This window comes from Ahaetulla prasina, chromosome 1, assembly GCF_028640845.1.
Source record: "Ahaetulla prasina isolate Xishuangbanna chromosome 1, ASM2864084v1, whole genome shotgun sequence".
NCBI lineage: Eukaryota > Metazoa > Chordata > Lepidosauria > Squamata > Colubridae > Ahaetulla > Ahaetulla prasina.
The window spans coordinates 196,168,137-196,191,937 of record NC_080539.1 but is presented as its reverse complement, the minus strand read 5'-3'; the positions used below and the strand labels follow the sequence as shown (position 1 = coordinate 196,191,937).

The 23,801-nt window shown below is 38.7% G+C and overlaps 1 protein-coding gene across 4 annotated transcripts in view; it reads left to right on the top strand.

The window, feature by feature from the left end:
* The window catches only part of NRP2 (neuropilin 2), a 211,765-nt gene that overhangs the window by 162,039 nt on the left and 25,925 nt on the right, over positions 1-23,801 (top strand). For 2 of the 4 annotated variants that reach the window (XM_058186658.1, XM_058186649.1), the window contains exons 15-16: positions 8,453-8,497; positions 14,711-17,468. In XM_058186658.1, the coding sequence (XP_058042641.1) occupies positions 8,453-8,497; positions 14,711-14,991 (326 nt within the window). In that variant the 3' untranslated portion in view covers positions 14,992-17,468. Of the gene's footprint in view, positions 1-8,452; positions 8,498-14,710; positions 17,469-23,801 lie in introns of those variants that run through there. The other 2 variants (XM_058186640.1, XM_058186632.1) reach the window with 1 other exon arrangement.

Here is a 23,801-nt window from a genome sequence, read left to right as displayed (position 1 = left end):
ATTCCACAGATAGTTTTTTAAAAAGCAACTTCTTGTATCTTTAGTTGGATCCTGGCACCTTAACCAATACACAAAACTGGCTCACGATTGTATTCCTTAGGAGTTAAGTATTGCAATGCAAGTAAGTGTTTGTTACCATTGCAGGTAATGACTTAGAAATCTTCTACACATTTACATGCCAGGTGCAATTTCCATGTTTACAATAAATGCATGTCCTTTCCAGCTTTTGAGAACCTGGTTCTGTAGAATTATTGACATGCTTGAATGTTTGCTCCCCAGATTAGCATTGGTTTGCTATTCGTATAGCTGTTTGATTTGTTGAGTAATGTGGGGAGTTGCTTAAAGAGATTGAATTCAGTTCCATGAATTGGAGCATTTCTAAAGGAATAAAAGTAATGGGGAGGTTTGAGATGGGGTCTTGGGACTGAGATGACAAGTGTTTAATCCTTTTCTTTACACCATTTTTAATTGTAAAGTGTCCCGTCTAATGTTCCTATTTGTCTCAGGGTTTTCCTCTCATAATAGTTTTTAAAGGCAATATCTAGTATTTGAAACATATGTGTGCATACGTAATCACACCTCCACCCCCACAGAACTGTAAAAAGAAACTGACAAGCTTCTGTTTTAAAATTGTAATCCAGAGAAGTAATCAAATTCCTTTTCAACTTGAGGAAAGCATCTAATAGCTCACAATATTATTATTTTTCTCTTTCAGAGACCTGTCACTTTCTTTTTTTAGACTGGCTGAGTATTTCATAGCACTCCACTGAAATCATAGTTAAACCAAGGGACTCCATTTTCAAATGTAATACAGAAGTCATCTAAAAATAATAATAAAAAAGCCCTTTCCTTTTTTCTTCAGGAAAATAATCAGTGAAACACATTGGTCGGTTCTTCCCACTCTCTCCTCCCCAGGGGCTAGTAACATATTATTTCTGCTAAGTATCTATTTCTGTTTCAGTATTCTGAATTTCTTTCAGGCTGTGGAATCCTATTTGTTCTTGTTTTTTAGTTGTGAAGTCGTATCCGACCCATCACGACCCCATGGACAACGTTCCTCCAGGCTTTCTTGTCCTCTACCATCCTCTGGAGTCCATTTAAGCTCACGCCTACTGCTTCAGTGACTCCATCCAGCCACCGCATTCTCTGTTGTCCCCTTCTTCTTTTGCCCTCAATCTTTCCCAGCATTAGGCTCTTCTTCAGTGATTCCTTCTTTCTCATTAGGTAGCCAAAGTATTTCAGTTTCATCTTCAGGATCTGGCCTTCTAAAGAGCAGTCAGGGTTGATCTCCTTTAGGACTGACTGGTTTGATCGCCTTGCAGTCCAAGGGATCACAGGGGTCTTCTCCAGCACCATAGTTAAAAGGCCTGAATTCTTTGCTGCTCAGCCTTTCTTATGGTCCTACTTTCACAGCCATACATTACAACTAGGAAAACCATACCCTTGACTATACACACTTTTGTTGGCAGGGTGATCTCTCTGCTTTTTAGTATGCTGTCTAGATTTGCCATCGCTTTCCTCCCCAGGAGCAAGCGTCTTTTAATTTCTTGGCTGCAGTCCCCATCTGCGGTGACCTTGGAGCCCAGGAAAATAAAAACTGTCACTACCTCTATTTCTTCCCCATCTATTTGCCAGGAATTGAGAGGGCCGGATGCCATGATCTTAGTTTTCTTAATGTTGAGTTTCAAGCCAACTTTTTCACTCTCCTCCTTCACCTGCATCAAGAGGCTCTTTAGTTCCTCTTCACTTTCTGACATTAGAGTGGTATCATCTGCATATCTAAGGTTATTGATATTTCTCCCAGCAATCTTAATTCCAACTTTTGATTCAACTAGCCCCACCTTTCTCATGATGTGCTCTTCATATAAGTTAAATAGGCAGGGCGACAGTATATAGCCTTGCTGGACTCCTTTTCCAATTTTGAACCAATCAGTAGTTCTGTGCCCAGTTCTCACTGTGGTTTCAAATATAGGTTTTTCAAGAGACAAATAATTTTTATTTATTTATTTATAATTTAATTTCTATACCGTCCTTCTCCCGAAGGACTCAGGGCAGTTTACAGTCATATTAAAATACAAAGAATAAATAGCAAATTTAAAAAGAATTTTAAAGGATAAAAATTTGGAAGATTGGCAGATTGGGATTAACAAATTTATATGGCAGGGTAAAAAGGCGAGGGTTAAAATGAAAATAATACAGGACTCACGGGAAAGAGGTGGTTTAAGAATGCCTAACTTTAAACTATATTATGAAGCAGTAACCCTTTCAGTAATAAGTGACTGGTTTAACTTAACAGAGGAAAGAATTTTGAATATAGAAAGTTATGACTTGTTATATGGATGGCATGCGTACTTATTTTATGAAAAAAAAGTGGATAGGGCTTTTAAGAATCATGTGTTGAGAAGTGCTCTTTATGGTCTGGAAAAATATTCCTATAAATTAGATTATAAGATTCCTATATGGGCGAGCCCTAGACATGCAATAGAGAATATAAATATAGAACAGAAACAGGAAATGATTACTTATAAAGAACTTTTGTATGCTGAAGGAGGTAGATTGCAATTAAAATCATTACAGGTATTAAATGAAGAAGGGAGGAATTATACTTGGTTTCAATATGGGCAAATAAGTGCTAGATGGAAAGAAGATCAAAAAATTAGTATAATGCAAAGGAGGAAAATTTAATAAAGCAAATTAGAAATCAGACCCAGGAGCATATAAAGAGATTGTATAATGTGTTGCTTGAAATAGATTCGAAAAGGATTTGGTAAAGGATTGTATGATAAAATGGGCACAGAATATTCAGGAACCAATAATGTTGGAAACATGGGAGAAAATTTGGGTTAGAAATGTTAAGTTTACACAAGCACAGAATTTAAGGGAAAATTTTTATAAGATGTTTTATAGATGGCACTTAGATCCCAAAAAATTATCATGTATGTATCCTAATATCCAAGCGAAATGTTGACGGTGTGATTGTGATGATGCTACATATTTTCATATTTGGTGGACTTGCAAGAAAATTAAGGTCTTTTGGATAAGAATTTGGTGGATTATTCAAAATGTACTGAAGAAGAAGATAAAGTTCCTGCCACAATTTTTCCTTTTGGGAATTATAACGGATTGTACAGGGATTGAGACTAAATTGATTCTGAATTTAATAACAGCAGCAAGACTGTTGATTGGACAATACTGGAAGAAAGAAGAGATACCTACAATAGAAGAATGGATATTGAAAGTTATTAATTTGGCTGAGATGGCTAAAATCTCAGCTTTTTAAAAGACAATACGCAGGAAAGATATTTAATTGAATGGAAAAATGGATTGATTATCTACAAAACAGATATCAGATTAAGAAATATCAGATTGCCTTTGAATAATTAGAAAGTTATTTTATGTAATGGGAGGTTGGGAGATGAAAAGCTGTGGATGTGGTTATTTGGATTGGAAGGAAAATTTTATTCTATGTTTGGTTTATGTATAACAATACCTTGTGATTGACCGGGAAGCCGGGGAGGGAGGGGAGGGGTTTTTGGGAGGAGGGGAAAAGGGGAAAATGTTTTTGTTTTTTAAAACTCTTTCAATAAAAAATAAATAAATAAATAAAATAAAAAGAATTTTAAAACAAATATTTAGTAGGCCAATCGACTAAAACGGTCATAGATCGACATAAAACCCCTTAAAATTTACAGTTAAAATACACTTAGGCTAGTCCCGCTCGATAAAAGTCTTCCGTTCCCATTTGAAGGTCCGGCGGTCGGGGAGTTGGCGTAACCCCGGAGGCAACTCATTCCAAAGGGCCGGTGCTGCCACAGAGAAGGCTCTCCCCCTGGGGGCCACCAAACGACATTGTTTGGTCGACAGCACCCTGAGAAGGCCCACTCTGTGGGAGCGCACAGGTCGTTGGGAGGCTATCGGTGGCAGAAGGCGGTCTCGTAGGTATCCCGGTCCTAAGCCATGGAGCGCTTTAAAGGTGGTCACCAACACCTTGAAGTGCACCCGGAAGGCTACCAGCAGCCAGTGCAGGCCACACAGGATAGGTGTTATATGGAAGCAACGCGGTGCTCCCTCTATCACCCACGCAGCCGCATTCTGGACTAGCTGGAGCCTCCTGGTGCTCTTCAAGGGGAGCCCCATGCATGCATTGCAATAGTCCAGGCGGGAAGTAACGAGGGCGTGAGTGACCGTGCGTAAGGAGTCCCGGTCAAAGAAAGGGTGCAACTGGCGAATCAGGCGAACCTGATAAAATGCTCCCCTGGCGACGGCCATCAAATGTTCTTCAAAAGACAGCCGATCATCCAGGAGAACACCCAAGTTGCACACCCTCCCCCTGGGGGCCAATACTTCACCCCCAACAGTCAGCAAAGGCGTAAGCTGACTGTACCGGGGCACCGGAACCCACAGCCACTCTGTCTTGGAGGGGTTGAGCTGGAGCCTGTTCCTCCCCATCCAGACCCGCACGGCTTCAAGACTCCGGACAATCACCTCGACGGCTTCGTTGGGCTGGTTCGGGGTGGAAATGTACAGCTGAGCATCATCAGCGTACAGATGGTATTCCACTCCGAAACCACGAATAACCTCACCCAGCGGCTTCATGTAGATGCTGAACAGGAGAGGCGAGAGAACCGACCCCTGAGGCACCCCACAAGTGAGGGACCTTGAGGTCGATCTCTGCCCCCCTGCCAACACCATCTGCGAATGGTCAGAGAGATAGGAGGAGAACCACGGATAAACGGTGCCCCCCACCCCCAATCCCTCCAACCGCCGCAGCAGGATACCATGGTTGATGGTATCAAAAGCCGCCGAGAGATCTTAAAGAACCAGGACAGAGGAATATCCCCTGTCCCGAACCCTCCAGAGGTCATCCACCAACGCGACCAAATAAGATGATCTGGTACTCCCATCTCTTTAAGAACTTGCCACAATTCGTTGTGATCCACACGATCAAAGGCTTTAGCATAGTCGATGAAACAGAAGTAGATGTTTTTCTGGAACTCCCTAGCTTGCTCCATGATCCAGCGTATGTTGGCAATTTGATCTCTAGTTCCTCTCCCTCTTCGAAATCCTGCCTGTACTTCTGCTAGTTCTCAATCCACATACTGATGGAGCCTAGCTTGTAGGATTTTAAGCATAACCTTACTAGCATGTGAAATGAGTGCAATGGTGTGATAGTTTAAACATTCTTTGGCATTGCCTTTCTTTGGAATTGGAATGTAAACTGACCTTTTCTAATCCTGTGGCCATTGTTGAGTTTTCCAAATTTGCTGGCAAATTGGGTGTAACGCTTTTACTGTGTCGTCTTTTAAGATTTTGAATAGCTCAGCTGGAATACTGTCTCCTCCACTAGCTTTGTTGTTGCTCAGATTTCCTAAGGCCCATTTGACTTCAAATTCTAGGATGTCTGGCTCAAGGTCAGTGACCACCCCATTGTGGCTATCAGGGATGTTAAGCTCATTCTTGTATAGTTCTTCTGTGTAATTTTGCCACCTCTTCTTAATCTCTTCTGCCTCTGTTAGGTCCCTGCCATTTTGGTCCTTTATTATGCCCATCTCTGCATGAAACATTCCCGTCATATCTCCAATTTTCTTGAATAGATCTCTGGTCCTCCCTATTCTATTGTTTTCTTCTATTTCTTTGCACTGTTCATTTAAGAATGCATTCTTATCTCTTCTAGCTATTCTCTGGAATTCTGCATTTAACTGGGTGTATCTTTCTCTTTCTCCCTTGCCTTTCGCTTCTCTTCTTTCCTCAGATATTTGCAAAGCTTCCTCAGACAGCCATTTTGCTTTCTTGCCTTTCTTTTTCTTTGGGATGGTTTTAGTTGCTACCACTTGTACAATGTTGCAAACATCCATCCATAGTTCTTCAGGCACTCTGTCTATCAGATCTAATTCATTAAATCTATTTTTCACCTCTACTGTATATTCATCAAGGATATGATTTAGTTCATACCTGAGTGGCCTAGTCTCATTCTATTTGTATATTTACAAAGTCAACTTATTGCCCCCCCAACAATCTGGGTCCTCATTTTACCTACCTTATAAAGGATGGAAGGCTGAGTCAACCTTGGGTCGGGCTTGAACCTGCAGTAATTGCAGGCTGCTGTGTTCTAATAACAGGCTTCTTACCAGCCTGAGCTATCACGGCCCTATTCTCCATCTTTCTCCATCTTTGCTTCTCCATCTTTGGCTGCAGAGCACATAGTCAATCTGACTTCTGTGTTGACCGTCTGGTGACATCCATGTGTAGAGTCATCTCTTGGGTTGCTGGAAAAGAGTGTTTGCTATGACCATCGTATTCTCTTGACAAAATTATATCAGCCTGTGCCCTGTTTCATTTTGTACTCCAAGGCCAAACTTGCCTCCTCTTCCAGCATCATATCCTTTTTCCTTTTGGTACTGTCCATGGGGTTTTCATGGCAAAGATACTGGAGTGGGTTGCCATTTCCTTCTCTAGTGGATCACATTTTGTCAGAGTTCTCTGCTATGACCTGTCTGTCTTGGGTGGCCCTGCACGGCATAGTTCATGACAAGGCAGTAATCCATGAAGGAGTGGAATCCTATAGGGGAAAGAATGGGTGAGGCTGGGGAAAGGTTAGATGGAGGAAACTGCAGTCCCTCCTCCCCTTTTAAACTTGTCAAACCTAATGTCTATCTGTAAACTAAACTCAGCTCATATATGCTGGATTTGGGATCGAACAATTGTATTTGTTGTTGCAGATTTTTTGAAAATTGTTTTTATTTGCTACCCAGAATCACTGCCATGAGATGGGTGGCCTTGAGTGATTAAAGTGATAAAAAAACCTGCATATAAATGGAGTTTGTGATATAACACTAAAAATAACATTATTCCTATTTTGGGGAGGAAAAAAAGCAATATCTCTAACCAGCTCTAAGATATAATTAGGATCCCTGCTTGAAACCTTCATAAACAGACATTGCCATACATAATAGACTGTGCTTTAGAAAGTACTTCCAGATACCCATTATAAATGAAATGACATCTTAAGTTCCTTTTTCAGGTGTTTTTCCTTTCCTTTCCTTTCCTTTCCTTTCCTTTCCTTTCCTTTCCTTTCCTTTCCTTTCCTTTCCTTTCCTTTCCTTTCCTTTCCTTTCCTTTCCTTTCCTTTCCTTTCCTTTCCTTCTCTTCTTCCCTTCCCTTCCCTTCTGGGGAAGCTTTCCAATATATGAAACCTGTTATCATATCCTCCCATCTTACATCCAACATACTCTTAATCTTTAACATTAATGATGTGTAATGTCTCCTGCTTACCACTCCAGTAATTTTATTACCTCATTTTTAAAACTTGAAGGAATCACATACCTGCAGTTTCCAAAATAAGAAAGATGCCTGGAGAAAGGAAGAAGGATTTCCTTTGCTTCCCTGCCTATGTGTTGTGTTATTCCTCAAAAAAGGCACACCACCATTGTTGGTGGCATTTAGAATGTACTATGTTATTATAAACGTTCACCGTATCAAATGGCACCAAGCTATGAATCAATATAGCATGTTAATCTTTAGTGTATGACGACTGAAGGTCTTCTCTCAGGGAGCCATGGTGGTATCCATAAGGTTAATCAGTGTTGAAATCCATTTTTTTTTACTACCGGTTCTGTGGACGTGGTTTGGTGGGTATGGAGTGGCTTGGTGGGCATGGCTTGGTGGGCGTGGCAGAGGAAGGATACTGCAAAATCCCCATTTTCTCCCCACTCCTGGGGGAAGGATATTGCAAAATCTCCATTCCCATCCCACTCTGGGGCCAGCCAGAGGTGGTATTTGCTGGTTTTCCGAACTGCTCAAAATTTCCGCTACCCGTTCTTCAGAACCTGTCAGAACCTGCTAGATTTCACCCCTGAGGTTAATTCATTTTATCCTCCAAACCAGGGGTCTCCAACCTTGGCAACTTTAAGACTTGTGGACTTCAACTCCCAGAATTCCTCAGCCAGCAAAGGAATTCTGGGAGTTGAAGTCCTCAAGTCTTAAAGTTGCTAAGGTTGGAGACCCCTGCTCCAAACAACCTGTGAGCTGGAAGAGGATGAGAGATGTAGACACTCTCTGAGATACTTTGTGTGCTTTGCAATCAACACTGTTTCAGTCCGTTAGCTTATCAGTTTTGTTATCACCTAGCATTGTATCTTCTGGGCCAAAAATTAAAAGAAAATACAATTGCAGTTGTGTTCCTATTGCTAGAACACATCCTATTATGACTGGCCTAGTGGAAAGCCTGATATAACAAACACATTTTTAGAGAGTTATCCTCAGTGAATACAGAAGATCCTACCCCACCCCCTAAAAAATTGGCTACCAATTTTGGTACTTGTACAAATTGAAAAAGACGTTCTTCAAAATTAGAGGTTTCAAGATATTCTCTGTGATCATATGGGTTACTATCTTCAGGATCTATAATTTGCTGATGGAAACACTCACTTTCAGCTCTTCTTTTTATTCACAGAACCCATTGCAGCTTTCCCTGGAGAACACACATTTGAAATTTCAGGTAAAAATGCACTTCTTCTTCTACTACTTGCCTTTATTTTACTGCATGGTTTATTTTCTGATTTTTTTTTTAATAATTAAAAATGAATGTGTGTGCAGAAAGTGAGATGCAGCCAAACAAAACTAACACAAAATTGCTATGCAAATAAAAAGCTTTTAAGTATGATAGAAACTAAGTGAGAGGATTTAAAAAATACAGAATTAATTCTATAAAATATCTTGAGCCAGTTTCAGTTATAAGAATGCTTGCAGAATGTTTTTAAAGTTGTACAGATCTGCTGGCTTTTATGTATTAGCACCCTAATGAATCATTTTCTGAGTGAGATGGGTGGTTTGTAAATTTGATGAATAAAAATAATGAGTGTGTGTCCTCCTATCTGTATGTGCATTCTCAGCTCATGTCAATTGGAAGATGTCTTTGGGGAAAGAGCAAGCATGCTTTTACTTGGGCAATATCCTGGGAAGTTCAACCCACACTTTGCAACTTACTGCTTTACCTTTTTTAAAAAATATAGAGCTATATCTCTCTTTAACAATTCTGCCTAAGCTCAACTCATTAGGGTAACAAATGCTTCTTCCACTGAATTTCTCTTTTTCATACAGTATACCTAAAAGGTTAAATGGCCTGCATACAGTTCAAATCCTACACTGATTATTTGGAAGATGGTCACATAGGTATCTTTGTTAAGATGAATGGGAGTTGAAACATATTTTCTGTCCTCTCTCTATGGTTCAGAAGTGATGACAACAAAACATGTTTAACTCTGTTGTGTAGCTTAATTGAAAATCTTCTAGAAATACTGCCTTGAAAAGGATATCTAATACTGTAGCTATGGGTAATTCAAGGCCACATGTTGCTCTGCAATCGTCCAGAACTCAGGGACTCTACTGACAACATTTGGTAGCAAACTGTCAGTTTCCTGCCAGTAAGTTTTTTAAAAAAAAGATTTTGAGTAGATTTTTCACACTTATAAAAAAAAATTAAAGGGGGAAAAAAAGCACAAAAACGACCCACAAAGCCTTCTTCATGTGCTACAGCCTCACTTAGGCTGCAGCACATGAAGCTATCCTGTTGGGGTTTCAGAAATCCAGATGTCCATTAAAGGACAGCAGAGTTTTAAAAAATTGTATCTCTTTGCTCCCAACTAGTAGCCGTATAGATTTTTGCAGCCTGGATATAGTAATCCTACACTAGCCACTGGTAAATGTGGATAAAATTAAAGAGAGTCATTGTAAAGTTGCCCAGACCTGAATTGTAAGAATGCTAAAGCTGCATTGCAGGGCTAGTTCAGAAGTTACATCTAGCTGTATTAGGAATCAGACCATCTAATAATAGAGATCATAAAGATGCAAATAAACTCCTCTCTGTCTACAACACCAGGCAAGGAGCAGTGAAGCTTTAAGACATAAGAGGGGGGAATAAATGGCCACCACAGAGAGGCTTAACCTCCAAATCAGAGTGAATTAGAAGTGCAATGAGGTGGCAGTGATGAATATTTAGCATTATGTTTTTAGCCAACAAGTGCCAAGGCAGGGGCCATAGCAGGTGTAGGGGAGGAGGGAACTGCAGCAGAGAAACAACTGTCACCCTGAGTTTGAAGGCTGACATTTAGTCAGAGAGAAGAAGGGTGAAATGGTGCATTTAATAGCTTAATGCTGGCCTGAAGAAAAGAAAATGGGATGGCTTAGATTGATAAAACTTGTAGAAGGAAGCAAAGGGGGGAAAGGAATGCAGAGAAATTGTCCTGCTCATTAAACTTGATTCTGAATCAGTGGAGATGTGCTGTTGTGTGTCTGTCAGGAAGGGTGGGGGGAGGAAGCCAAGCATCTCTTTTTTTTAATCTGGGGAAATTTTGCATTTTGTTTTGTTTCACGGGGCTTTTTGCCTTTCCCCTGTCAAATGCAAAACTCTAGCCAGGCCAAAAGGAATAGGATTTGTTTCCAAAAGCTTTCAGTGCAGATTAAATCATTTTGTTGCATTGATTAATGGATAGATAGTCCTTCCTTGAGCAATTTCAGGCTATTGGCAACATATTGCCAGACATTGCTGGCTGTGACTTCCAGAAGAAATGTATTTTGAGTAGTTGGGAGAAGCTGGCTTGGTTCTGAAAAATAGTTTGCAAAGTCCTTGTGCATTAAGATTTAGAGCCTAGTAGAAAGTCTGCTATAGCCAAGGATGAAAGGTACATTGACCTTCAAAACTTTTTACTTAAGTTAAAGAAGAGTTGTTGTTTTTTAGCAATCATTTAGATCATTAGCTTATTTTCCCAACTGAAAGTAGTGTAATACTTTAATCTCAATTTGTGCATAGCAATTGTGACTGGTGTGTTAATGTTGCAAAGATGCTATATAGATGCTGCAAGGGAAAAATGAATGATGGATGAAGCAATCATTTCACATTTGTTGATTGGTGAGAGATAACTACAAAAGCTTACATATGTGCAGCATTTATTGGCCTTTTAAAATTTGCTATTAAACCCTCATTATATAGAATGGACAAGGAGTATTGGCAACATTTTGGCTCAAACCACTCCATATTTAATTAGAAAGATTTTGGTATTGTATTATGTTTGAAACATAGGACTTATTTAAAAGTCTGTTGGAATAGAACTACTTATCCATCCTGGTTTAGAATGCCGTGTATCTGACTAGAAATGCAAGTTTATGATGAACTTTTGTTTTGAATACTTAAAGTAAAGGAGGAGAACAATGTCTCCTAGGCAGGAAGAATAGCTTTACACATCTCGAATGGGATACACTGGTGTCCAGAGCTATTGATAGCTTCTCTTTCTAACTGGAGACAAACTGAGCCAAGGCCTGAGGTCTAACTCCAATGCTTCCCCACCTTTTGGGAGAAATCTGGATAGTACTTCCTTAGACTACAGGTGTGGATTCATATGGATAAATGCTTTTCTATGTAAACATTCACACCATATTGCTTAAAAGCTCAGATGTTCTGAAGTAAAACCCAACCCTATATTTTCCTTGATAATCTTAATCTTCTATGTGTGTGGACTTGCTTTATTTTGCTTTTTTAAATTTTTATGAAGAAATGCATAATCCTCACCTTTAATTTGAATGATAGTTAGTCTAATTTCCAAATACTTATTGGATTCTCCAGATTCTTTGTCAACCAAATTAAAATTCCTAACTATTCCTGAAAATGCGGGGTGGGGGAACCTACCTCTATGCTTAGTGAAAACACTGCTGATCTAAAAATAATTTTGTTGAAAATATATACTGCAATTGCAATTACAATCCTGAAGGGCAGATGTTAGGAGAGTAGCTGGACACACTTTGCTCGTTTCCTACATGAAGCACCTTAATCGGAAAGCAGAATGTTCTCTTCTTTAACATCACAATTTGGATGTGGTTATATGGAAGAAGATAGGAAGGCTTTTACAGATTGTTTCTCTTCTAGACAGATTGTTTTTCTTTTAAAAAGGACTTGCAAATCTTTTGAGAGACTGGGCAAGATTTCCTTTAAGATCTTTAAATTTGCCTGTGCAAAAGGAAGCAAAGCCACATAGTTTCATACACACACAATCCAGCAAATAATTCCCTTCTCCCAGCCTTTCATGTTTTATTCTTTCCTGCCCAATGTGCTGCTAAGCTGAGCACAGGGAGAACCAATGGGGGGAAAAAGTCTCAGTTTTCTAATTTCTCACACCACTGACAATATGAGGGCAGTCTCCAAGTAGCAACCTGACATTTTCAGTTTATACGTTGCTTAACAACAAATCTGTGTTTGCTCTTACATGTACACAAGAAGAGGCATGTGTTTTCAAATACCTGCTCATCATATCTGTTTTTGGCATATTTATGTATATGCTTAAAACAGAAAAATATAAAATGCCCAACTTGAAAATATAATATGTAAAGAATTACATGCCAAAGGATACCTGCCAACAGCTTGAGATACTTATGTGGATGCTTTCTATTTAGCACTACAGATTTCCTATTTATTTTTTCTGTTCCTTCCTGCCTATTGCTGCTAGAGTCCCACTTTCCTTTTAGTCTGAGAGAAAATGCTGATCATCTTAAAGGACAACATACAAAGGGCTGTTTTCTGCTGATGCAGGACAACATTCCATCATACCAAGTGCTGAGAAGTGCAACTAGTAGTACTTCCCAAGCCTTCACCTGTTCTACATGCTAATCTTTCTATTTCACACTCTTGTGATAAGGTCTTCTTAACCCATTCTTCATGTTACAACAAGGACCAGCCATCTTCAACCATAATCCATTGTGTTTATTCCTACATCATAGTTGTAAATGGCAGAATTAAAGGAAAGCCTTCTTGATAGAATGAATATGATATTCCATAACACACTACAGTGTTTAGTTGAACATAGCAATAGGACAGTAGACTCAAACCTATTTTTTGAGTGCTTGGTTTTCCAATATCTGACTGAGAAGAATTATTGTCACCCTTTGAGATGAGGTAAGGGGTAATGTCAGCTAAAACTTAGCTGATATTTCTGAAATAGCATCCTAGGGACTGCTATTTACATTAGTTTATTTAGACTAAGTTCCATTGTGCTGTTCAGCACTTTAGGCAATGATTCTAGGAAAGTGTTTTTTTTAATATGTATATTTGATTCATACCAAAGAATCCTAATTACATGAGCTTTTTGAACAATACATCTAGATATATGGGCATAAGTAAGTTCTGACTGGTTTAATTTGTATCTCTAGTCAATTTAAATTGAGTGGATCAACTGGAAGTGGAATTAATTAGTGATAAAAATTAATTGGTGAGAATTTCTGCTTAGATCCATACTATTATGTTATCATTATGTCTTTAAGAGATGAAGAAGAAAGATTTTTTTTCCTAATAAGTGCTAGGTTCCACTTATAAATAGATAAATTTTATCTACCATAACATAAGCATTTATATTAAAAATTGGTTTATAGAGCCATTTATTTAACTTTAATAGATTACTTGATTAATAATATATAGTAAATGAAAGCATTATTATCTTACACCTTTCTTTTAGGAAGGAAATCCCCCTTTATTCGAGCAGTAATTCACCTTTGACCATATATTTAAGACATTTGGAACAGATAATAGCCCCACTCCCCAAATTAGCCAACATTACAGGAAGCACTTAGTTTTTGATCTTGTAAAAGACAAGATAGATAAAAGGCAGAAGAAGAAAACTCAACTGTATCCCAATTTGTAGCATTTCTAGCCTATAGAACAGAACTGATGTTCAATGGTGATGGTGTTACCCAGTAACAGTGTGGATTGCAGTGTTTTGAACTATCCAGGCATGGGAATCTATCTAGGAAATGATAGAGAAGAGGGGGGTAGATAAGGGAATCAATTAATCTAATGTTGGGTCATACTAATTAATTTGATAGGTAACTTCAGAATATACCTTTAATTCAGACTAAGGAGAGTTGTTCAGACATTCCAGAAAAAAGGGAGACTAGAGAAAGTCAAAGATTCTGAGGCAAGAATACAGGCTAAATATAGAGTTTGTAGCAGTTATCAGTGGAAAGCTAATATTAGATAGGTAATACTTAGCTTGCAGTCCTAGACACACTTATTATGGAGTAAGCCGTATTGAAATGTACAGTAGAATTTATTTTTGAGTGGATATTTCTCAAATTGTGCCATAAGTCCACTCTTAATTAGCTATGAATTTGGAAAGCCATACTAGATATCATAGAATTTTCTGTGTTCTGCTCAACTGCAAAGCTGGAGCTGGCTTGGGGAAAACTTGGAGCATGATGGCCTGTGAAAGCACAGCTTCTTTTCCCTTTTCTTTTCCTATAGGAATGAAGCATGCTTCTCCTCTCTAGTATCTTTTCTCTAATCCTGTCACAACCTTCTTCATACTTTGCAATTAAACTCTTGTCACTTGTTTAAAACAGTGATATGTTTTGTCATTGCTTGACAAACAAACACCATATTGCTGCTAGACGGGACTGATTGGAGAGGGGGCGGGGGGTCTATTCCTATCAAATATAAGGGCTATTAACAAAATTTACATCATTCCCCTCTTCCCCTATTAACGAAATGCTTTAATTTGCCTGCTTGTCAAAATCCAAGTTATATTCCTACATGGCTCAGTCATGGAAGACCTTGTTTAAATTGCACAGAATTTCTCAGAGCATGTGTATGTGTGTGTATATATGTGTGCTTGTTGTTTTTAATCCACCTGCATGCCTCCCACCTAGCAACATTCTTCTGTCTCTCCCCCAGGGGGCACCCTTCTGCCAGGGAGCGAGCCCACAGTGGACACGGTGTCAGTGCAGCCCATTCCAGCCTACTGGTATTACGTTATGGCCGCCGGAGGTGCTGTTCTGGTGCTGGTCTCCGTCACGCTGGCCCTTGTGCTCCACTACCACCGGTTCCGCTATGCGGCCAAGAAGAGTGATCACTCCATCACCTACAAAACCTCCCACTATGCCAACGGGGCCCCTCTGGCTGTGGAGCCGACTTTAACAATAAAACTAGAGCAAGATCGCAGCTCGCATTGCTGAGAATGGAACAGGAACACAATCATTTTAAACAAAACAAAACCAGACTTCAGATATGTTGCCTCAATTTTGCACTTTTCTCCTTGCCCAGCATATATGTGAACTCAAGATATCTCTTCCCCTGATCCCTTGTTCTTTGACAAACTCTTAAACTATAATGCTGCATCTTGGAAGAGACTCAGTTCCCCTGTCTCTTTGGAAGCGAATGCTCCTTCATTTCTATTTTCAAAGACTTGATTTTGGGTTTTATCCAATAGACACCTTGCAAGGAAACTCAAGAGCAAGTCATGAGGGATATGCAAGAGAATAGGTGTGTGCGCTTGTATATCTATATCTCTATGTATGTAAGTGTGCATGTGTGTGATATTGGCTGGATGGCTCCCTGGGAAGATTACTTAGGACTTGCGTGTACCATTCTGGCTTTCCTCCTGGAATACCTTTTTAAAGTCGAGGACACTGATTTGTTTCCTTGGCAAAGTGAGCAATGTTTTTTGTTGCCTTATCTAACTCTGGCTGGGTTTATGACTGAGATCCTTTAAGAATGTCAGCTAGCTCAGGCTGGTTTAAAAAAGAAAGGCTTGGCCCAAGACAAATTAAATGTGGCAAGCTAAAAAAAGAAAAGGAAAAATCACTACGGGGGAAGGGAGGAACCCAGAAAGGCTTGGTGATGGTCAAAACTCAGATTGTACAGTGTTGCGTTCCCAGACATCAAGAAAACATAGCCATTGTTTTGGTAGTGGAATTAATCCAACAAAACGAATTTTTTAAAGTTGCCTTATAAAAGAGAAGCTCATAATGAATGTTCAGTTTATCTGTTAAACCCAATCTTAGGTAATGCATAGATATCAGTACATCAAAGGATTTGGAAGCTCCATAAAATGGAGGTTTATTTAGTTTGATTAGTGAACCTCACTTTGAGAGATACTTCATTTGGGAGTTTTTTTTGGGGGGGGGGTAAGAGTAAGGATGTTTTCCCTTGAAATTTACTAATAATTTACAAAAGACAATTGTTTCCCCTGTTTTCTCTCTCCAAATTTGCATTAATGGCTGACTGATAGAGTTTGTATTTGTTGTCATGTTGCTTCTTGAAATATTGGTAGTAACATCTGTCAACTAAAGCTCCCAAAATAAGGGCGTACTGAAATCCAGATATCTTTGCATCTTTTAATGAAAAAGGTATAAAGGAATTCTCAGTAAGCCTCTCTTTATTGATTTGCTCTGAAATAATGCAATGGAAATGCCTTATATAGACTAACACGTTACAATACACAAAGGTGGTTGGAATTGTTCCATCAGATATATTTTCAAGCAAAATACATCTACATGGAATCCTATTTCCAATGGTTTTTGCTTTTTTGAAAAACATCTGGTCATGACTAAATGATGCTGCATCTTTCTTCAAACTGCCATTCATCCTTTTGCCTTCATGATAGCAGAAATATATAGCAGAAATGTTATTGTGCTGGGGGTTTAAGGCTATGGGAGCGTTCCCCATGGGGTACCTCTTGTGCAAGCCCTCTAGAAATCAATGTGACTTGTGCAATAAAATGGGTGCTGCCTTGAACAACTCCCATCGATCGAATTGTGCAGGAGAGATTCCAAACAAATTGACCCCCACAAAGGTCACAAAAGCAGCTGGGGATCCTCTGTAAGAGGCACCCTTTTATCTAGAGATGTTTGTCATATCCTCCCACCCTGTTATTCAGGTAGCATGCTCTGATGCATGTAGCAAATGGATTCTGCCAAGATGCTTGCTTAGGCTGGGCTAATGCCACACAGTGCTGTTTAATGCAGAAATTGTTCTTCAAAGTGCATAGTGAAAAATAAAGGAGGGTGTGTGCTGATAAGCTTTAACTAGATTAGGATGGACATGTGAGAGCAAAAGGTGATCACACATCAGATATCTCAAAATGGGGAGGGGTGGACATTCTTCAAGGAGGGCTGTGGAACAAGGAAAGCTCATATTTCAGAAAATATTCAGTTTCTCCTCTTAAGATGTGCTTGCTCTTTTGTTTTTTGCTTTTTAGTCCTTTGGTTTTGTAGGACCCAGGAAAACACCTTCCAGAATGGAAGTCATATGTTAGCAAGTATCTTTGACTTTCTGTAGTTGTGGTACTTGTCACAGGAAATCTCCAATGCAGAATAATGGTCTATTTCCTCCCAATGGTTTTCTTGATTTTGCCCCAACCCACCCTCAGCAATCAAGTGCAATATGTCCATGTGGGTTCTCTATTTCACCCTGAATAAAAAATATGCCCAGTCTGGATGTATTTAACCTGATTGAGATACCCCATTTTAAAATTTCACCAAAGATTCACCTGCCCACCCCAAATACTTAACCATCACCTTTCACTCCTCCCCTTACAGCTGTGACACTGTCAGCATCACTCAGTTGCCTGTGTGTGAAAATATCTTGTGGAATTTTGAGATTCTTGACAATGTATTGTGTGGAATGTAATAAAATGATATTTTTATACATAGATCTGTTTTCTTCTTTATCTCACCTTTGAATCTTACGTTTCTAATTTTCTAATATATATATCTACCTATTGTTCCCTCACCCTGAAGTGGCAGAAGGTAAAACAATATCACAAAAGTTTAAGACAAATCAGGAGAAACTGTAGCTCCTTAAATTTCCTGCATTATTGTAACGATATCTGAAGTTATTATGGACTCTGACCTTATGGAAAAGCAAGACAGGAAGCCTCATAAGATTATCAGTAACACAGGAAAAAAACTGGCTATGGCCCTCTGTCCACTTTTGGATCAGTACAGAACTCTTACCTCTGTAGGAAGATTTCAAACACTCTACTTTAGAGACTTCAGATTTAAATAGATTAAAACCAATGATATGAAATGAAGAATTGGTTTGGAAGGTTTGGATTGATTTTATTTGCATGCCATTATACTCAAATTTGTTCAAGTTTAGTTTTCTCCCTATCAAAAAGCTAAATGATATTATCTCATTAATAGGTCTAATATTGTGGATAGATGATGTCTTTGGTTCAGTCTACAGTTTTCAGCAGGTGAATCTCTTAGTAAAATTGGTGCCATATGAACTTCCATTACCTACAACCACTACGATTTTAAGACGTCTATTTTTAAGCACTTTTCATGTGAGCAGTGTATCCTATAAGAAGAGAAAGAACAGACTGCAGATCTGTATATGCATATTTTGTTCACTGTTTAGTACCACTTCTCCCATTTGTAAAATATGCTTTAGCTCTATGCCCAAATACAGGATTTGATTTTTATCAAGTTCCTTTCTTATGCAACCTAAGCGCAGTATAGTGAATATTGATAATAGCTAGACATTATGAATATCTGCCATGAATTGCTATTACTCTTCTAACTTCCTGAGGATGAGGAAATCCAAATTGACATGAGATTTGTTCTTCACTCTTTTAACTGCCTGGCTTCATTTGAAATTGAGATTGGATCCTAATGTTCAATATTGGATCACTGAACTGACATTAATTTCTAAAAGAGCATGGCTGTGATCATATAAAGTGTCTATTGCTGATGAGCAATTATGTTCGCCATCACACCATCTGGAAAGAAAACAACAAGGAGGTATTCCAGACTGAGTCCTGGCCATTATTTATAGGATCTTGTGCTGCATAATCTTAAAATAAAATCACACACCATTTATGTAGAGGATTGAGACTTTAATGAAAGATTCCTGTGTAGTTGGGGTTTTTTTTCCCCCTGTCACTGCTTGTTAGGAATGTAGTCATCTTGATCAACTGAGCCAATTCATAAGATTCATTTGGGATTTGCTAGAGTGTTTAGTTGCTGATTATGATTATACTAGATTTCCCTGGAGAAGATGCCCAGGAGATGAGACACATCATTTCAAATTGTCTCCACGGGATCGCGTTTACAAAATAAGGCAAGGAACTGCCTTTCCAAAAGCACACTTGAAAAATCTTTGCTAATTAGGCTGGGTATCAGGCCAGCTTGCCCATCAGAAGGTTTTTAAAAAATAAATAAATAAAAGCCTCGCTATAACATTGGGCATTTGGCCACTTGAAAATGTGCACAGATCTGAATAGATTAATATTGAGACATGTGGTGCTGTCTCAATTTTAAGAAATTATTTAGTGCACTGTGTAGTCTCTCAGAATAGTGGAATAAAACTCACACTTTGAAGAAAGGTCACTATGGTGGGATGTTTGCTACTGAAATGAAAGATAAAGTTAATCTGGGATACCATATCAAAGCCAAGAAAAAAAAAACACAAAGGAAATTCAAGAGAAGGCAGAATACTTTTAGTAAATTTGGTTCTATTTCTTGGAGGAACTAGCACATTTCAGATTTTTTTTATAGATGGATGATAGAACAGTCAGTTAAATTTTATTTTGGTGAAAGATGGGTACTCTTTTGGAGTTTTATCCAACCATTTGATTTCAGGATCATTAGCTCTGGTGTGTATCTTAAAATATAATATAAATATAATCATACCAAGGGTCCACATTCAACCCAATGGAAGCAAAACAAAAAAATGAATTCAATTTAAATGTAATTCAGCTTCACATGAATTAATTATATATAATATGTTTACTCCATTTCTATTTATACCACCTTCTGTTACTTTGAAAACTTGGCAGCAATATTTAGAGGGGAGCAGCATTCAAAATTTGAGGGCGCACACACTCTTCTGGAACCTCAGATTGTATACCATTATTTCAGAGCAATAACTCACATGGCTAGGCATTCATGTAGTGTTGGGAGTTCATTAAAAACGTCGGGATATTTTTTAAAGGAAAAATATTTAATTTATTTATAGTAACTTAATTATATGAAATCAGGTGATGCTTCAAGTAGCATTAGCAAAGACATGAAATTTGTTAACTCAGGAAAGGGATGCATCCCAAGAGAAAAGCTCTATGCTAACCCATCACATATTCTATCCATAATCCCAAAAGGGTTAAAATAATTTTGGTTGGGAAATATTTACAGCTTTAACCAAGAATTAACAAAGGATTATTTAAAGCCCAACTATTCTGAAACTTTATTTTATTTCCAAGAACCACTGCATTGCAAACTTCACACTTCAGAACTAACTGCACAAGTAGCAATTCAGGAAGGCTTTATTTATTTAAACTCTGCTATGTCTTCCATTGGCAAATGTATAACTGAAAAATCATCTTGAACATGTTGACTGAACCCAGTGAAGGCATCTAAATAATTCATAACAATGTGCCAAAGTCTTCTTTTACATTCTTCAAATTGTATTCAATTGATCACAGTGAGTAGTTTTCATCTTAAGTATTGTAATCATCTGGATAAAGTAGTAAAGGGGAATACAAATGGTCTTTTGCTATTTATTTGCATTGGGTTGGGGGATATCTTTAGGCACCTTAGGCAGAATTATCCCCAAACAATTTGACTGATTATACTGGAGGTAAAAACAGCCCAGAGAAACAAATTCAAATAGAGGAACTCTTCAGAAGTTAACATCCCAAGCCCTGCTGGGATCAGAGGTCCAATGGCTCTTGTTTTTAGATAGCCAAGTTTGTGGCTGCAGATATGACATTTGGACAAAAAAAATGATGCACTGGTTTCAGTTGAAGATATTGAAGAAAGGGGGGACTGAAGATCAAACATTGAAATGGTAAGTAATTGGAAAAGAGTGAGTGATTTCCATTTTACACAATGGTAGAAACTGGTAGAAATCACTCCATCAAAAGAGATGTGTGGCACTTTAAGATTATATTTGGATATACTTTCCTGGAGCACAGAACAGTTAGTCAGATGCCTAGTATGTGACCTTGAAAAATAAATATTCTGTAAACCTAGAGTACTTTCCTAGAACTGTCCTCTGTGTTTCTGATTAAATGCACTGTGAGCCAAAAATCTTTCTGCAATAATAAATGGACTTGTCTTCAAAATCCAGTTAGAGACTATCATGACTAGTCCTCAAAATCCAGTAAGAGACTATCATGACTAGTCCTCTGAAAAGTCAGGCAAAATAAAACTTGAGCAAAGAAGGCTACAAATTAGGCAGGTTTTTCCAAAACAAGTAGGATTAACTGGGGAATTCAGATACATTGTCCCATCAGATATAGTTTCTTTCAAGTCAGACTGGATTCCCGGTGACTTCCTGAGCAAACCGCTGCAGTTCACTTGGCAACGGTTTTCAGAAATAGTTTGCCTCAGCCTCCTTCCTAGGCCTGATCTAAAGCTTTTGTACTTCAGGTTTTCCTACTTCTAGTCCAACACCTTTAACCACTAGGCCAAACTGGCTCTCACCTACCAGACATAAACATTACTTTTTTAAAAAGAGTTAAAAAAAAATCCGAAACAAAAAAATGTCAACAGCTGGTACTGAAAGCACTCAAACTACCCATTCCCCCTCCCTTCCTCACAGAACATCTGTTTGAAGACACCTATGGCATTCCACTGCATTGTTTCCTGTTTGATAATATATGCCACTATAACCTTAGCAGACAATGGCTTCAGTTCGTATCTGAGGTAAGATAGAAGGAGAGATGGATGGAGGGTTAGGTTTCACTGCCCCAAAGAATATAATGTGTAGTTAGCGGGCTTCAGCTACCTCGTACACAGAGGAAGGAAACATGCTTGCTGAAATATAAGGGTGTTAGATTGGTGCCTGCCTGCTTCACATTATTGTAATATGAGAAAATGGAGGCACCAGGGCTTCCATCCCACTCTTTTTTAGGCCCACAAGTCATCCCCCCCCTTCCTTTGTGCTGGGAGGCAAAGTAAGAACTCTGGCTCCAGCAGATGGGCGAGAGCCAAGAAGGAGGGAGGCAGGAGAAACTATTGCAAAAACAGCAGATATTACTGGGTATACACTGCAGGGAGTCACAACCGATCAGCAGTTCCCTGTGGTGCCAAACACATGTTTTAATACACCAAATGTTCCCTTTTTCAGCACGTAAGAATACAGGCATATATCCAAAATGTCACACATGAAGCAGCTCTAATGCTTCCTCCTGGCTTTAAGTGTGGAATAATAATAATAATAATAATAATAATAATAATAATAATAATAATAATAATAATAATAATAATAATAATAATAATAATAATAATAATAATAATAGATAAATCAAGTCTTCTCACTCTCAGGAGTCCGAGGACTTTTCCACATAAGTCTTAAGTCACCAGATAGCTCATCTTAATTCAGGTTAGGTTTTCTGTGTAAAACAGAAAGCGGGGGCAGAATTTGTAATGTAAATGAGCATTTTGGCCACAATAAATGCCTATTAGCAATAAATATCTTCAGTTAATTGGAATGCGGAGAGGAACTGAAGACAAAGGCTTATCTTTGCTTGAGAGCAAGAACTCAAAAAAAAAGAAGTAGAAGAAGAAAAAGACAAATTTGGGGTAAATCAGCCTTTCCAAGCAGTAGGCTTTCTATCATCTCATTTGTCTGAAGGAGACAGATAGGGATGGCTGGGCAGGAAAAGACAGTTGCTTCCCCAGATTTGGTTGGTCTTGGAATTTACAGCCCTTGGGCTTAATGGACACTTAACTTCCTTGCCAGTGGGTGGCACTTTGGGATCCAAAATGGAAATGGTAATCGTCAGAAAAGATTATCCAGTGTGGGTTGTTTCAGTACACAACAGAATCCTTCTGTATCCAATCAAGAAGCTGGCAAGCTGACATCAGAAGTTTTGTGTGAGATTGTTGAAAGCATTTCCATTTGACAGATGTCCTCATTAAGTTATGATGCGGATAGGGGAAGCTTCTGTCATTGACCTGATCATTCAAATACTGAAATGCTAATCCTAACACATACATGTACATACCTGTATATACATATATAGACAGACATGCATACACACATACACACACAGCAGCAGCAGCAGCAGCAGTGTCATGCAATTCATGTGTAGGCAGCACCTGGAGTAGAATCAGGGAGTCAACATTAGCCAGTTGTATCTTTTGAGCATAAACCCAGAACAAAGGCAACCATTGACAGCACTCCAGAGAGTTTCAGATATAATTTTCATAACCCTACCTAAATACCAAGAATTAGCCATCAAGCTTTCATTCTGCAATAGTCACCCTGCTTTTTATGCCTCATGCTATACATAAAATTGATATTGTGATGGTAAGTAAGCTTTAAGACAATCTTTCAACTTTGAATTCTCTTCTCATCTCAAATTCACCCTCAACATTTGATTATAAGACTGTTCACAATCATAATTTGTTTGGTAGCCTGATATGTTTACTCAATAATACTGTGAAGCAATTTTCACCTTAGATTTCTAGCTTGCTTGAATTGAACTCTCTTTGCCATCTGAGCCTCATCATCCTGTCCATGCCCCTCCTATATGCCTGCTTCAAACAGCTATGCTATAGTGTGGTTTGCTTGCTTTTGGGTTGGCACAAGATGCATAAACCTGTCTTTTGTGTTTTAGAATTCTGTCTGAACTATAAAGTTGTTTCATACTTTATCACTGGTGAAATTCAAAAACTTTCCCTACCGGTTCTGTGGGTGTGGCTTGGTGGGTGTGGCTTGGGGTCATGTGACTGGATGGGCGTGGCTTGGCCATGTGACCGGGAAAAACCAACTATCACACTTTACACAAAAATAACACAAAAGCTACACAACTGACTCACACACAATGCAAAAACAGCTGGACTTCACACAAAATGGCCCCTGCAAATAAGCAGGAACCTTACAGAGTCACAGACAGCTCAAAAACCAACTATCACACTTTACACAAAAATACTGGTTTGGGCAATAGGTAGTAAAAAAAATGCTTTAAAAAGTAAAAAAAAAAAGTTCCAGCAATCAGCTGTGCCACGCAATTGTCTGAACTTTTTTTTTACTT